Source organism: Sinocyclocheilus rhinocerous, unplaced genomic scaffold (genome assembly GCF_001515625.1).
Source record: "Sinocyclocheilus rhinocerous isolate Xijiao unplaced genomic scaffold, SAMN03320098_v1.1 scaffold1238, whole genome shotgun sequence".
Classification (NCBI taxonomy): domain Eukaryota; kingdom Metazoa; phylum Chordata; class Actinopteri; order Cypriniformes; family Cyprinidae; genus Sinocyclocheilus; species Sinocyclocheilus rhinocerous.
The window spans coordinates 806,459-823,401 of NW_015662954.1; the positions used below are offsets into that span (position 1 = coordinate 806,459).

A 16,943-nucleotide genomic window follows, 5' to 3' on the forward strand; every position below is an offset into this window, starting at 1 on the left:
AAAAAAAAGTTTGATTTAAAATTGGATAATTTAATTGTTCTTTTATTATGATTATTATTACTAAATAAATTGAATCAAATAATAAATAATTGTAATACTTTGTAATGACTACTATTTTACTGTAAGATAGATAGATAAATAGATAGATAGATAGATAGATAGATAGATAGATAGATAGATAGATAGGTGTCGCGATTCTTCATGAAACATGCTGTGAATATATTTATTTAATCAGGCTGAATCACAGCCTTTGCAATATGATATTTATGATATAAAATGATATGATTTTTTTCTTTGCTTAATCATTGAAATTAATTGAAATAAAAATAGAAAAAACCTATTCAAAATAGAAATAAAACTACAATAGTATCTCAGTGACACTAAAATACTTGACAGCTGCATATTGTATGGAAATGATTAGTTTCTAATGATTAGATTTATTCATTGTATGGAAATGATTAGTGTGAGTACATAAATAAATGGAATAAACAAATTAATCATGGAGGTTAACAACAACTTGAGGGGGAGAAAATGACATAACTTTAAGAAAATATTGAAAAAGTGGTCAGGGCATAATAAACAATTATCTTTAACACTGACACAATGCATCACACTGGATATATTACAAAACGCATCCAGGCCTTACAGCAGATGGAAAAGTCACCCGTGTGGGTGGATGTCGGCCTAAGAAATCATAATTGCCAGATTTAACCCATCAGGCTATGTAAACTCGCTTCCTTTTCTCCAGGCCGAGACGATGTCGGGATCAAAGAGTGTCCTTGGGCTGAGTTGTTTTACACACAGAGGGTAAAATCTTAATTCCACCACCCATAAACACGCATACACACCACTTTCTGTGCTCTCACTGTGAGCAAAAACACTATTACAAATCATAGAAAGACCAAATATATGCCTACAGCTACTTACAAACACAAATACCCATCATAAAAATCCTCTCTAGCTTCATTGCATTCTTCAGCTTGAGGGGTGAAAGCACGGGTGTAGTATATCCTGCAAGATGCACTAACAACATGCTCTGTGTCACACAGATGTGTTTCCATAGAGCCCTGTAATCTGAAAAAGAACATTAAATATGTTTCTTGTTATGCCTCCTTGATGGAGCTGCAACCAGATGTCCTATTGCTTTCTGCCCAAGGGAAAAATGGCTTATCTATAAAAAGACAGAACGAGATTTCATCTCAAATTATCCCTTCTTGTGTCATACTTGTTAAAGGAATCTTCCAGGTTCAAGTCAATCTCAAATGGCACAGATGCTGTTAATTGCCACTGAAAATAAGATTCATCTGTCAGTTTCTAAAAATAAAAAAGCCATGTTTGCAGTAATGCATTTACACTGGAAGTCAATGGGGCAAAGAAGTGCACCAGGATAAATGGTAAAATACACATTGTTTAAAAACATTATACATGTTAACTATAAGAACACACAATATATCGGTACCATATGAGCCGATATTTTAGTTTTTTTTTATTTTACCAATTTTTACATTTGGAGGACCTTTGCCATCATCTAAAAGTTCACTAAAATTAAATATTTAAAAACACTAATAATAACAATGTAATCGTTAGACGGTATAAGCCAATATTTTAGATTATTTATAATTTGTTGTGTATTATTTGTACTAGGGCTGCACGATTAATCGAATGCGATTGTCATGCGCATTTTGTTAGTAATGCCGGTTCTGTAATCAGCAGGAAATCATCATCACGTGCTTTCAGATGGAGCAGAATTGACTACACATATCCGTAGTTCACTGACAAGTTATGCAAAAAAATCGCGCGATAATGGCAGCTTTTTGCATAGCTTCTCAGTGAACTACGGCTCTGTGTAGTAAATGCTGCTCCATCTGAAAGTCAGTCACAGTCTTTGTATGATGCAACACACAGAAGAATTGTATTTCTTGAAAAAGCATTTTGTATTTTGTATTTGTATTTTGCTCTTGTTTTCATTTCACTAGAAAAGTGTTTTAGTTGAAGTGTTCTAAAGTGCATAAAGGGATGTTGAAGGGGCCTAATGGTTAGAGAGTCGGACTCGTAACCCAAAGGTTGCGGGTTCGAGTCTCGTTAAAGTTGTTTCCACTTCACACCAAGATGTTCTCTTCTCTTAAAGGGGTTGTTCACCTAAAATTGAAAGTTTTGTCATCATTTTTTCACCCTCATTGGTTTTACTGATGTTTATAGCAGAACGTCCTCTTCTCCATCCAATGAAAGTGAATGGTGACCATCAATCAAGATTCAATACGACTTAAGATTTAGCCTACAAAACTATCATGCGGCTTGGAAATATAGTCAATGAAGTGCTTCATTCTTCAGAAGCTTCTCTCTTAGCACTAGATTTAACAAGCAAGTCTTATACTCCTTTTGTGTAACATCACTAAAATTAGATAAAAATTATGATTCTTACCAAACTACAGAAGATTTCACCCAGAACATCACGGTAACCAACTAGCAATGCATTTACAACAACATAACAACGTCCTGGTAAACCAGCTGCAACACCCTAGCATAGCATTTGCGCATTTCTTCAGAAAATGTATAAATCTAATTTTCATTTGCTTTATAGACACAAGCTTTAGTGATTTACTGGTATGTTTAGGTTTGTTTTGCAACCCACCAAATTTTTTTGACCACCAAAACCTTATTTTCATTTCACTAGGAAAGTGTTTTGTTAAAGCATTTCTGAAGTGCTGTTGAAGTTGTTTCCACTTGATGTTCTTTAGTCTTAAAGGGATCGCTCACCTAAAATTGAAAGTTTTGTCATACTTTTTCACCCTCATGGCTTTTACCAATTGTGTGACTTTGTGGAACTGATGTTTATAGCAGAATGTCCAAGCTGCTCTTCTTCATTCAGTAAATGTAAATGGTGATGAATGGTTGACCAAGGCCTGGTCCACACCTACACGGGTATTTTTACTCCATTGTTTGAAAAAAATTTTTTGTCCATGTGAAAACGCAAAAACATGCTATGAAGCGCTGTCAAGAGCATGCCAAACCAACAGGTGGCGATATAACCCTAGCAGTAAAGCCATGTTGGCCAATCAGAAGCCTGAAAAATGTGCGCACTCTTTCACCAGCTACACAACAACACTGCAACCGGAATTTATGAAAATCTTCACCCTAGCAGGAGTTTTCAAAAACGTTTCAAATGCGTTTGCATGTGGAAAAAATGGCCAAAACGCATAAAAATAGCTGCGGTTTTGAAAATACCTGTGTTTGTGTGGACAGGGCCCAAGATTCAGTAAATAACAACTTAAATTTCAGTATGTTCCTCACACAGAACTATCATACAGCCTTTAAACATAGTCGTGGACTTTTTTGGAACTTGAAAACCCCTGGTTGCATTGAAGAAAGCAGTTCAGACATTCTTCAGAACTTCTCCATTGGTGTTCTATGGAAGACCAAACATCATACAGGTTTGGAATGACATAAGGGTGAGTAAGCAATGACAGAACTCTCACATTGGGGTGAATTATCCCTAAAAGGAAAAGGTAAAAAGCAAGAACTGACCCACAACAGCTTAGTCAATATATGCTGCATGTATTCTCTGGAATTTGAAGGTACCTGGATGTTGTTGCCCTAAGAGATAGAGCACCGTGAATTTGAGAGGTACTCCAGGGCTTTTGATGCTGTAACAATAAGATCTGTCACATCACATGTCCAAAACACCCCCCAAAGACAATTCTCTTTTCAAAGCCATGACAGTGCGATTGTTCCCTCGTTTTCCTCGTTTCAATTTGACGGCTTTGTTAACCTGACCGCTCATCTGAATCACCCTTTCATCTACAAAGCAGTAAGCTAATTGGCACTGTCCCTGCACAACCCATTAGGACATTCCTAAATTCACATACAGAGTAAAAAATGAAAAGATTGACTAAGCCACAACACATACTTATTCAAAACGAACATGATAAAAGACAAAAATACAGGTTGAGAGCCAAGGGAAGAATTGACTAATTTGTGCATTTTAATAGTGTGGTCTACAGGATTTATCCATCTGTTGTATTGTCTGCCATAGCTGTGTGACGTTCATTTTCCCTCTACTATAATAACTCTTTCATTTAACACGTATCTTCATAAGTCAGTAAGTTTTGAAGACTGAGCTTCATTGTTATCTTATTCTGCTGAATAGCATTTTCACAACTAATTGTGGGAATATTTAATTTAATGATCAACCTCCTTTTGACAAAACAATGGAGCGCACTGCTTTGCTTGTAATATCCCCAGACGATGTACTATAACCCAGAAGAGGCTTGCTGTCGCAGATTTGCTAGTCATGTGTATAGTCTGCATACCCCAATCAAAAGGAAAGTTCCCATGGCCCGAGGGGAGATTTATTTAGTCTTTAATGACATGAGAGAGACACGCTATGCATCTCGGCGGTTTGTGTGGGGCCTAAATTGCGTCTCTGAAGGACAACTAATCATATCAAAGGCAACAGAATGAGCCTCGAGTTTTAATGAGTGTGCTGGTTTGAATCGGTTTTTAAACCCAACCCCGGTGTCAAACTTATTTGTCCTTTTCACTGAACAATAATGTTTTCAACTCTGATCCTCTATCAGTAATGAGTCTATGGATTCTAGAATACTTGTGAGCATTCGCCTTGAGAATGAGAAGTTATCAGAAGTGGAAGAATGGAAAAAATCGACACGATCCAACAAAGCGCTGTAGAGAGTTTCAAGGCATCCATAACTATAAGTGACGATGGGTATCAAAAGTAGAGAGAAGATACTGTGTGTGTATGATGATCCGTCGGAAATGCAAACTGGAATCTGATAAGCCTGGAGAAGCCGTTTGTGACTTTCCGGATCACAGAACAGCAGAGATTGCTATGGTTGCTTAGTAAACCCATCAAAAGATTAACGCTCACCTCTATCTTTAAAGGAACAGTTTACCCAGAAATGGAAATTCTGTTTACTCACCCTCATGTCGTCCAAAACCCGTATGACTTCCTTGCTTCCAGGGAGATGTTTAGCAGTATGTTTACACAGCTCCTGAAGTATCCCTGCCAATGCTCTGATGATCCTGAATGAGTGTTGGAGCCTATTTTTACATGCCACTAGATCCCAAACTTTCAAGGGCATGCACAGCTTCTTACCTTTGACAGTCAAGCATTCCTTTCACTGTAACAAAGTAGTTTCAAGAAGATCCCAACAAGATAACAACAAACAGGTGTAATACATGATGTCTGAGTGTGTGTCTGGCCACTCTAGATAAAGACACGAGTTTCACCTCACTCAATGATGGGGAAAGGATTTAAACGATATCAACCTTGATGGAACATAATGTGCACTCCATTCTTTAAAAAACAAGATAAGATGTATTTGACACCACATAACAAATGAAGCACTCCTCCGCATTTTTTTCACTCAAATAGTCACGGTGCAACATTTGTCGTAACAAAGAAATGAAGCCGTGCCTTCTCATAACAAATTAACTTGTTCTTTGTTGCCAGAATAGCCCTTGAACATTTCTCTTTGAAGAATTCATTGGTGAAAAGAACTTTTTGTGACTTTGGGATCCTGGGGTTTTATTACACACCTGTCTGTTCACTTTAATCTGATCTATGAGATGCTGAGTCAGTTGGTTTGTCTGTCTCCAAATCTTGCTTCAAAAGTGTGGCTACCGAGAAGTCATAAGGATAGTGTTTATATATAAATAAATAAAAAGGGCAATCCAATTTCTCGCCTTAATCCAGTTCCAAGCCATCAGATTTGTAGGCCATGGATTGTCACACCATAATCCTATTAAAATCCAGTCTGAAATATGACATAATTGGATGAAAATATGTTTACAGTAACAAGGCAGCAATTCCATTTGATTCGGTGTTGGTTTTAAAGATAATTTAAGTCAGCACTTATTTATTCATATAAACACATTGCTTCCCAAAATTCAGTTCTGTTTTTCAAGATGAGACTGCTCTATTTCACAAATAGTATGACAAACCTTTCTCCAGATTGCTGAAACCTTCAAATGTATCTAAAATGTTAAGCAAACACTCTTCCAGCTGCACTCAAATTGTTTTCCCTTCAGCACACAATATTTTTAACATACGAGAAGCACTCAGACAAGCTAATTATGTGTCAACATCAGGATTCAACGTCTTTGCGTTATGTAAATTCACCTGAAACAATGTTTACATATCTACATCTGAAGACTGAAAGATGTTCAGCATGTTGCTAAGCTACCAGGAACGAGTGAGGCATTCTTCTGGTCTTTGGTTCAACAAGGGGGTTACCGTCCTACTGCCAGGAAATTGCTCAGCGTGACTCAGTTGTATAAGACTCTGAGAATAAGAAATGGACTTGCAAATAATTTCCTTCTCTGTCATATACAATCTTCCATCCAGTGACATTTCCAAACCATTGATCCGCTGACTCCCCACCCAAATGCCAGTGCTATGTTAAATGGCTGGGTTAACTCAGTGACGTGGTAAGATCAGATGAATTCAACCATTCAGCTTGAGCTGCATATAAAAGGGGACAGAGCAATTTGAGCTATTCTATGATTAAAGTCCCAATGTGCTGGAAGTAGCAACAGATCTTGTCTTGCATATTGTGACGTACATCCACATGAACTGGATTATGGAACATTTTAAAAAATGTAGGGCAGGGTCTTAGTTCAAGCCGTCGGCACATCTGAAAGCAAGCTTGCAGTCTATTGTAAGAAAGGGCCGGTGTTTATGCAGGCAAAATGGAGAAGTCTGGCATACGTTACCAGAGAGGAGTCTGTCATTTCACCAGAGATTGAGTCAACATTTTGATTGAAATTTATAAAGGTCAATATTCATTCCGACTTTAATAGTAGCTTTAGTTGGTGATATTAAGAGGGAAGTCTATGAAACAAAATAGTCAAAATTAGTATCTTTAAAAAAAATTCGATATCGATACCGATTCCTTGACATCATACAACAGCGTTTTAGTGGCAAGTTAAAAAAAAAAAAATCTAAGATTACAAGATTAAAGTCATAATATTTTTAGAAAAATTCAAAATTACGAGAATGAAGTCTAAATATTTTGAGAATAAAGTTGAAAATATATATAGGCTATACTCTCAAAATATTATAACTTTAATCTTGTAATCTTTTTTCTTAAAATATTTAGACTTTTTTCTCACAATTTTAATGTTATTCTCAAAATATTTCGACTTTATTCTCACAATTTTCAATTTTTTTCTCAAAATATTACGACTTTAATCTCGAAATCTTAATTTTTTTATTTTTTAACGTGGCACTAAAATGCCGTCATAGACATCAATATCGGTTCCTGAACTATACTTTTTTCGATACCAATTTTATGAAATCCGTTTCAACAAGATAACATTACACATTACCTCAAAAAAAAAAAATTGGTTTTACTTTTTCAGCTTGTTGATGTTTTTACAGACCGAAATTTGGCACTGAACGACAAGACATTTTTCGATAATTCAGTCAGTGCCTAAAAAATATCGAACTCGATACCCAGCTCTAGTCAAATTATTCATGAATGTCAATATTTATACCTGGCCAATGTTACCCTAATGTTTAATATGGCTAATAGTCCAGGTACCCGTCAAAAGCCTCCTCAAATGTGGTTCCTACTTGCAGACATGTAAATGTGAGATATTGCGTTGCAATGGACAGGAATGTCACAGGGTTCGCACAATGCAGTTGATCTTAATCACAGTGGGCTTACTCAACGCTAGAAACACTAGCATTGTCTGTCTTCTCATAGCCAGGCAAAATGTAGTCACAGGCCGGGTCCAAGTGTCTGGAGGGTTCATCATTCTTATTTGAGGAGCTGCAATGAGAGCGTAGACACATCTATTATGTGGGGATGAGCTGAAGAAATTGGATATAAAGTGAAAGAGTTTGAATGGAGTTTGCATGGAAATTGGATCATTTATGAGGTGAAATTGGTGCCATTGAGAGCGAAATCAATTGGATTGGACAATATTGGAGCTTGAATTGAACTAGCAGCAACTGAATTGACCCAGACATGATGAAGTCCCTTCTGGCAGCTGTTGGACTTCAAGACCACCACCTCTCTGAACCCCTACAAATATACAGGCTCACAATGGAGCCAGTGGCTCCCTAGATGCAGTGGACTCTTTGCATGAGTACAATTATGGTATTATCAGGTTCTCAAACATTCCTCCACTAACATTTCATGCAGAGAGCATGTTGAGCCACCCAGGTGTTCGCTGCTGTCATGCTATGTGTATGTCTAGGTTAATGAGATGGAATCCTCCTAATTCAAGGTGTTATGATGTGAGAACAGCAGTAAAAGCAATATGCAGGGTTAAACTGAAGTGCAAGTAAAAGGCATCAAGCCAGCGCAAAACTAGCAAGGATTCACACCTTTGTCTCTCACGGATGTAGGCGAGTGTGAGAGGCAGCTGTTTTCATTCAAGGCACTGAGAAAGACAACTGTGGAGAAACAAGTAATGGAATACAACACAGGGCTTAAAAGCACACAAAAGGACATTCAAAAAGAACACGGCGGTCAATTTGTTCATATAGCAACATGACCTTCGAATTTAATGTGTTTGGCAAATGATGTGTCTTTTATGTGGAAAGAGCTTTTTGAGTGAAACAGCCTTGATGACGTTTTAAACAGCGCTTTGAAATGGCACTCATATTAATTTAATTTGCACTCTAGATGTTTATTTTCCATTTGATCTGCAACACATAACTTACTCTCATGCACCGCGCAAGGGTTAACAACACGCAAATTGAATCACCATGACAACAAATGACCTCTTATGTCCTAGTCGGTAACTTCCATGAATTTTAAAATAACTAAAGGCATGAGGGCTCGCTGAAGCTTTGTTCCAAACCCAGTGAACTGTATTGCTGTCTACAGCCCAGGTAGGCAACTGCCTTCCAAGGCAGCATGCTAACTAAAATGGAACCCTAATAAGCCATTGATTTAAATTTTAAAACAATCTACATAGTTAGCAGCTAACGACACAATATTCTAATAAGCATAAAACATGCATAGCAGGCGCTTAACTAGATGTAACTATTTGATCACTATTTTTCAGTACTAAATGAAACTTTATTATAATTTTGTAAATTTTTTTTTTTTGCGTCAAGAGGATATGGAAGCTTGTTTCTGCCACAGGATAAAATAAAAATAGAAATAAAAAAGGCAATTGTTTGTGACTCACAAAAACTCCAGTTCAGAATTGTAATATAAACTCGCAATTCTGAGAAAATAAAATCCCTTTTTATTTTTTATTCCATGGCGGGGAAAAAAGAGATGTAAACTCAGAATCCAGAGGAAAAAAAGCCAAAAAATGCTAGATATAACCTCAAAATTCAAATGCGAGAAGTCAGAATTGTGAGAAATGAACTCGCAATTGTTAGAAATTTTATATGAACTCAGAATAGCGAGATATAAACTATAAAAGTCATCACTTTTTTATTATGTGGCAAAAAAAAAAAAAAAGAATTGTGATATGTTAACTCAGTTTAACAGACAATTTTAAAAAAATTGTCAGAATTGTGAAATTCAGAATTTCAAGATATAAACGCCATTACCTTTATTTTTTTGCGTGAAGGAAATACCAATATGTAATTGCAGAAATTTGAGTTATATTTCGCAATTCTGAGTTTTTTCACAATTCACAACTGTGAAGAAAAAGGTCAGAATTGTGAGCTAAAAAGCTGACATTACCTTTTTTATTTTATTTATTTATTTTTGTAATCCTATGGCAGAAACAAGCTTCCATAGATGCTGCTTCTTCATGGTCCCTTAAAGGGGACATATGTTGCGATTTCAAGTTTTCCTTTCTCTTTGGAGTGTTACAAGCTCTTGGTGCATAAAGAAGATCTTTAAAGTTGCAAAGACTAAAGTCTCAAATCCAAAGAGATATTCTTTATAAAAGTTAAGAGTCAACCACGCCTACCTAAAACGGCTCATTTTAAAATAGCATCATATGACCCCTTTAAAATCCTGTCTAAATAGACAGCTCAAATCACAACAGTAACTTTGCACTAGTCCCAAAAGGAGTGTTGAAAAATTTACAATATAGCAGTCACTTCTTCTACTAGCCCTCTGGCGATTTAGGTCGAGCGCCAGTGGAGTTTTAAACCAAAGTGGGCACACTTCACAAACCCTGCTGATGCAGGTCGTTTTTACAGTAGAACCAATAGCCAAGGGGATTTACTGCTCTGTTCACAAGGCACCATGACAAAGTGCTATGGCCTGACAACAAGACAACGCTGCTGAGGTCTGTCATTTGCCAATAAGTGATAGTAAGCCCTGCAGTTATGCTGCAGAGATGAAGCTGACATTGCTCCAGTTGTGCAAGAGATTTCTCCTCTGGGTTGAAGCTACATGTAAGATTAAGTCTTTTCTCAGGATCAAAAACAGAGAAATAGGAGATTTAAAGAAATATTCTGGGTGCAAATTAATCTCAGAATAAGGCATGATGTTAATTAAATTAATTTCAATTTATCCCTTTTCTAAAAAAAAAAAGAAAAGAAAAAAAAAGCACAAATTTCTGCTAGAGTGAGGAACTTACAATGGAAGTGAATAGAGCCAATTTGTAAACGTTAAAGTAAGCTTCAATGTTACAGCCACAAGACGTAACAATATAAGCGTCATGACTTTAGTGGAAAAAATATTCTAACCAATTCTGTGTAAAGTTATAGAGCTTTATACAACTTTGTTGCCATGACAACACAGAAAACCTTAAAATCATTTTAAAAAATGATGATTATTTTAACTGCTTTATGGCTCAAACAATAAACATGTTTTAACAGAAGAATTAATGTAAGTGCATGTATAAAATTATAAGCTTCATATATCTGCTTTTAAAATCTCCAAGAATTGGCCCCATTCACTTCCACTGGAAATGCCTCACTGTAACTGTGATTTTTGCATTATATAAAGAAAACAACAAACAAAATCAAATCGAAATTAACATTAGGCCACAAATGCTGTTGTCGATTGTGCCTAACTTGTATTGAACCCAAAATATTCCTCCAATTAGTCTCATTCCTGTATAAAAGAAACAAAAAAGAGGTGTTAACAAGATCTTGCCTGTGATTTTTTTCTCCAATGGGAAGAAAACTGAATTATTGCAAATATGCACCTACTAAGCACAAAGCCAGTTGACTATCACATTTTAAAGCTGATTTCCCTATAACATCACCATTACAAAGACTAAAACACCCATTAGCAACTGAAAGCGTTCTATTTAACAAACAATAGGCCATTAGAGCGCATGCTGAATATTTCCTTGTCTTGTCAATCTTCTTCCCCCCGTCCATCAATCTTTCTTCTAATTTAGTGCTGGCAGGAGCACTATGAGCATATGTTCACCTTGAATAATGACTGCCAACCTCTCTAAGACTGGAAGAGAGACAATAATCAAAATCTTTTGCTTGCAGTTGTAAGCGAATAAAGCATAAGCGACTGCACTTTGCAATGGAAGCAGCCGAGCATATTGTGCAAACGCTTCGCTCCTAAAGGGTTTAATTACGAGTTGCACTAATATTGAAGCAGAAAATTCTGGTGCCGGGGACAAGTACGAGGCTTGCCAAAAACCATGGAACGGCTCAGACACATCTAATTGCTCCAGAGCAAACAGATGTGTCTTCTATTTGGAGGCATTTTCAGCTTATTAAAGCACAGAGTGCCTTGTGGCACATCAAATGGCATTCAGAATAATTGATTGGCTGTGAATATCGTATCAACCAACGGCATGCAAAAAGAAATCCCATCCATATATCATCCTTTGAGTGGTGATCGTCAGAACGGAGCAATGATTGAAAATTAACAGCAATAAAAACAGATAGCTTTTTCATGCTTAACGTATTGCGTAAATTGAATTTGATTGTAAAATGGCTATACATGACCAGGGTTGCCAGGTTTTCACAGCAAAATCCGCCCAATTGCTACTCAAAACTAGCCCAATCGCTTCACCCAATAAAAATCGACTTGGCAACACTGTGCATGACTGCAACCTTATCAAACAGAACTAAGCCCTGCCTTAAATGCTTTACTAACCAATCCTGTGCTGGAATCAACAAAATCTGTTGTTGTTGCTGTTGATTTTCAATGAAATCTTGACCTGTTAACACAAAAAAAAAATGACGGTTGACCTTTAGCTAAACCCAGCCTCCATTGGGCATTGCTTGCTCAGAAAAGCAATGCCCCCCATCCTATTAGAAAGAATTAAAGAGTTCCTCATAAAATATTTGCTAATAAAGTGGTAAAAACTGAATGGGTATTAGTCGTACATTAGCTGGAATGAAATGTGACATTGCAAGCATATTATTTGCCATTTCCTTGAAAGAACTTGTTAAATTAACCAGTAACGTGATTAAAAACTGCAGAGGCTGCAAATCAGAATCAACACAGTTGACTGAAACGAAAGAAACTTAATATGAAAGCAATGAGCTGGAATGAAATGTGACATTGCAAGCATATTATTTGCCATTTCCTTGAAAGAACTTAAATGAACCAGTAACGTGATTAAAAACTGCAGAGGCTGCAAATTAGAATCAACACAGTTGACTGAAACGAAAGAAACTTAATATGAAAGCAATTACAAGTGACAACTTTAAAGTGTAAGTTAAAAGAATGTTTCTACAATGTATTCACCATAATGTACACCCTAAGAATTAGTAGAACTCTTAAGGTAATCAGTTTTAAATATTGATTTTCTTCTACACAAACAAATTAATTGCACGTAACTTGAAATATTGAACAATTTGACTATGCTGTGATTGTTGTTTTTAGCTACTCTGTCCTTGGTTGACCTGAATCAATACCTGAACTAAATAAATTAACATTAAATTAATTATCTTTGAAACTAATTTAGAATATTCATTTGGAAATTATGATGGCTGATGTTTAATGTAATTCACAAGGGAAAATAGCATGTTTGTGGTTTTTGGATAATTTCTGTAAAGATTCTCCATTAACTTCAGTTAGGATTAGTCAGTAACTAAAGCAGAGTTTGGCAAAGAGTTTTCGATATTATTACAATATTTTGTCAGCCATTTTACAGTATATTTGTATATAACATACTGATTAGCAAAGGTTTGTGTAGTCTAATAATTCCAGAGATAAAATTTTGCTATTATTAATCACAGCTGGAAGTTTGGTTTTGTTAAAAATCAAGCTGAAATTGAATTGTGATCTTGAGATTGTAATGTATTTTGCCCTCTCATTGGGCCAATCTGCTCAAGTGCCCATAGACTGTAAATCTTGAGACAAATCAAACAAGCTAGACCTGGAAAGCTTATTTATAATCTTGTCAATCACTCTCACTCTGATCTTGCTCCTCTTAGCAGGAAGAACAAACATTTATTCCCAAAATAGTTCCCAAATCCTCAGTTTTAGATTAAAGCTGCAACTGCTGCAAGACAAGACAAGAGAGTTGATATTCTGTGAAGTCTCAAAAATACACAAAAGCATTTTAAAAGGAATTAAATAATTAATAAACAGGCCTGACGTTTTATTTCCATCCACTACAATACTATGACACTGATTCTCAGCAGGTTTTGCTTCAGGTTCCAGATTTTTGTCATCTAGTGATAGCACAGTACCAAAATGATGTATAATACAAAATTTTAAAAATAAAAATAAAAAATAAGATGTAGGATAGATAAAACAAAAGCAGACGCAGTATTTACGCTGGAATTTAATGTTAGCCAAGTCATATCCATATCTAATTTCCAAGTATCAAGGCATGCCGTGCAACCTGTCCATGTTGGCATCTGCCTAATTTGGCTGCTTCTACCTTAATGATTCTAAAAATACTGTGAGTTTAGATGCACAGACTTTGACATCAGCAACAAAAGATATCTTCTCCATTTTAAACAATGATATCCTATTTCTAACTACGCTTTAGAAAAAAATTAGAAGAAATATTTACTTTTAATTCTGTATTGTTCCCACGGAATAGAGCCCAAAATAGACACTGCAGTTATTCTGTGGATAATTATTACACAGATTTTGATAAATGATATGTAGGTTTCATGCACCTTGAACAAGTAGGCCTAGGTCTAGCAAAGAAAATGTGCCTTCATGACTAGCAATTATTAAGAAGTGACACTGACATCTAGCCATAGAGAAGCGAATTACACGCTGCCCTTACTGTCGTGAAATCACGCATGCCTTCATTTGCCGACAGTTGAAAGGTCGATCTGAATATGGTAGAGTCATTGATTTGTAACAACACGCAAAGCAGGTATTAAAACGTGGGTTTTTAATACTAACATATTTATATTTATATGAACTATATGTTTTGTAAAGCACATTGTTGGCTATTATACTATAACCACATAATAGATTCAAACATAAAAGGAGTTTCTGTCATACAGGGTGAGTTCTGTGCTGAACAGAGATGTCAAGCAGTTCGGAAAGAAGTTCATGTTTGATTCTAATGAGGAGACGTGCTGGAATTCTGACCAGGTAATTTGGCCGAGTTGGTGCGACGATTCGTGCGGTTTTCTCATTCTCGTAACCCATTTTACCAACTTATTTTTAAAAATAGGGTGAATCCCAGTGGGTTGTCTTGGAGTTTCCACAGCCTGTGAAAGTGTCAGAGCTCAGGCTACAGTTCCAAGGAGGGTTTTCAGGGAAATCTTGCAAATTACAAGGTCAGTCAACACAAACAATATTAGCGTTTAGCGGTAAAACCTTAAAAGATAGACTTACCATGAGCTCCGAGGTTGTTAAGGGATGGTGTGGAATAATTTACTGTCATTTTGAAGTTGTTTCGAAGAACGAAGTAGCCTAATTGTACTTTCCATAAATGCTTAGCTGCTGTTGCCATGAAAACCCGAAATCGCTGCAAAATAGCTCAACGTTTACCGCCCACTCCCATTAATATTTTCTTGAACTTATTTTATATTTTGTTTTATTTTTGTTGAAATTTTATTTATTTAATTTTTATTCATAAGACACCATATTTGCTGTATACATGTTCCTTGCCTTATTATGAACAATTGAAAATCTGATTTAGTTTTAACAATTTTAGTTCGACTCTTTCTACAGTTTACATAGTTAAGCCATGTGGCAAATGAATGGCTTTTAGTGAGTCTGTTGAACCATACTCAACAGATTAGTTCAAAATCGCTCATTCATTGGCTACAAAACAAGTGACTGCATTAATGTGAGTCATTGAATCATTCATTCAGCTGATTCATGGATAAACTTTGCTTTATTCACCACTGAAATATCACTACTGTGTTGAACTGCAGCCCAAGGCATCATATCTACGACCGACTAACAATTTTCATAAATAAGAGATAAAAATGAATAATAGAGATTTAAAATGTTTTGTTTTCTACAGGTTCTGCCAAAGAAGAGGATCTCAAACATGTTGTAGACTTCTATCCAGAGGACAACAACTGTCTACAAATATCCTTCCAGATGGTGCAATATTATTCTTCACCTTCAGCAATCACCACCTTTTGTCATTTTTGCATCCGCTTAGATAAATGCATGTATATAATCACCATATTCTCTCAGATTGAGTGTCTTCTGAACTCCCTCACAGTCAGTGGACTTTTCTAGTACAGTAACCTACTGTTTTCTCTCTTTTCCTGGCCAATGGCCAAATTGCCCATGTCTTCAATTTATCCCAAGCTTATCAAATCCTTGATTCTTCACCCACAGTTTTCCCATTCAAGATGCCCCTTTGGTTCAGAGGCTGAAAATAGTGTTTGAAAACAGTGCAGACTTTTTTGGTAGAATAATTGTTTACACATTGGATATCCTGGGGGAAAAGGTTTTGTAATGTTTTGAGAAAAGGACAAAGAGGAAGTATGAAGAGGCGGGAATGCTAACAATTTTTCCCCCTTCCTTTCACCTCTGGATGTTGAATTTATTCCCACCTACTCACAGGAAAAGCATAAACTGATGTTACTTTTGATTTCATTTCCTTTTTTTCTACAGAGCCTCTATGTATTATATTCACATGTCTTTTCAGGTCATCACACATGAACTGCATGTCTGTAAAAGTGTTTAACTGATGTTACTTTTGATCTCATTTCCTTTGTTTCTACAGAGACTCTATGGATTATATTCACAACAAGTCAAAACACATGAACTACACGTTTGTAAAAATGTTTTTTAATTAAAAAAAAGATACAAAACTGATTGTTCTTTACATCTCCTATGTCAAAATAAAGCTATAAAATATGCAGGATTATTGTAAGGTCTTGTAAGAGCAGTCCTCTGCTTCATGTGTTTTCAGACACTGAAACTGGTTCCCGGAAGAGCTTCAAAATATGATCTTCAAGCAGTTTTTGCACTGCAAACAAGTTGGAAGACTTGTCAGTTATTAATTAATACAATTAAAATGTATTATTTGTTATATTAATATACTGTAGGGAATGACTCTTGCCTTTTTTGTGGCCCAATGCAACAGCGAGAGCAACAGGACTGTAGCCAGAGTCTGCCTCAAACGTGATATCTGCCCCACATCCTAAACACAAATTTACTTTAGTTCATCATCAAATGATAATAAATGCATGAATATTTTGATTCAATAATAAAATGCATGAATATTTTGAAGACTTACTTAAGAGAGCTTCAACACATTTTGTGTGATTCCCACGAACTGCATACAGAAGAGGGGTCCCACCATTCTGTTAGAAAGTGAAAGTTTTTAGATTTGGAAAATGTTTCTGCAGTATTTAATGGTTGTGTATGATGTATTTGTTAAATTTTACGAACATTTTCCATATAATTAAACTGCTCATACCCAGTCATAGGAATCAATATCAACACCATGTTGTAGGAGAATATTAACAATATCGGCAAATCCTCCTGCACTGGCCAAAGACAAGGCACTTTCTCGTTCTCTAGCGAGTGTTCTCGGATCTGCTCCCTGATATAATATAATATAAAAGAATATATACAGTTTATATATATATATATATATATATATATATATATATATATATATATTTTAGACTT

General features: G+C 35.9%; 2 protein-coding genes across 3 annotated transcripts in view; one reads left to right on the forward strand and one right to left on the reverse strand.

Annotated features, from left to right (window-relative positions):
* Positions 1-14,100: 14,100 nt before the first annotated feature.
* nr2c2ap (nuclear receptor 2C2-associated protein) lies at positions 14,101-15,964 on the forward strand. Its single transcript, XM_016538752.1, has 5 exons — positions 14,101-14,205; positions 14,339-14,429; positions 14,512-14,617; positions 15,313-15,380; positions 15,637-15,964. Exons 1-5 carry the CDS (start codon positions 14,168-14,170, stop codon positions 15,757-15,759), a joined length of 426 nt encoding a protein of 141 aa, XP_016394238.1. The 5' UTR covers positions 14,101-14,167; the 3' UTR covers positions 15,760-15,964.
* A 31-nt stretch (positions 15,965-15,995) lies between these two features.
* LOC107728547 (DNA-binding protein RFXANK-like) overlaps positions 15,996-16,943 on the reverse strand; it is a 4,252-nt gene continuing 3,304 nt past the window's right edge. For both annotated transcript variants that reach the window (XM_016538751.1, XM_016538749.1), the window contains exons 5-8: positions 16,729-16,854; positions 16,546-16,612; positions 16,369-16,449; positions 15,996-16,275 (exon numbers count right to left, since the gene is read on the reverse strand). In XM_016538751.1, the coding sequence (XP_016394237.1) occupies positions 16,205-16,275; positions 16,369-16,449; positions 16,546-16,612; positions 16,729-16,854 (345 nt within the window). In that variant the 3' untranslated portion in view covers positions 15,996-16,204. The remainder of the gene's footprint in view (positions 16,276-16,368; positions 16,450-16,545; positions 16,613-16,728; positions 16,855-16,943) is intronic.

Excerpts from the sequence above, each read along its gene's own strand:
- nr2c2ap (XM_016538752.1), top strand. The coding sequence starts at position 14,168 with ATGGTAGAGTCATTGATTTGTAACAACACGCAAAGCAG. Across the intron at positions 14,206-14,338 it reads TGTAACAACACGCAAAGCAG|GGTGAGTTCTGTGCTGAACA; the intron begins GTATTAAAACGT and ends TCTGTCATACAG. Across the intron at positions 14,618-15,312 it reads GAAATCTTGCAAATTACAAG|GTTCTGCCAAAGAAGAGGAT; the intron begins GTCAGTCAACAC and ends TGTTTTCTACAG.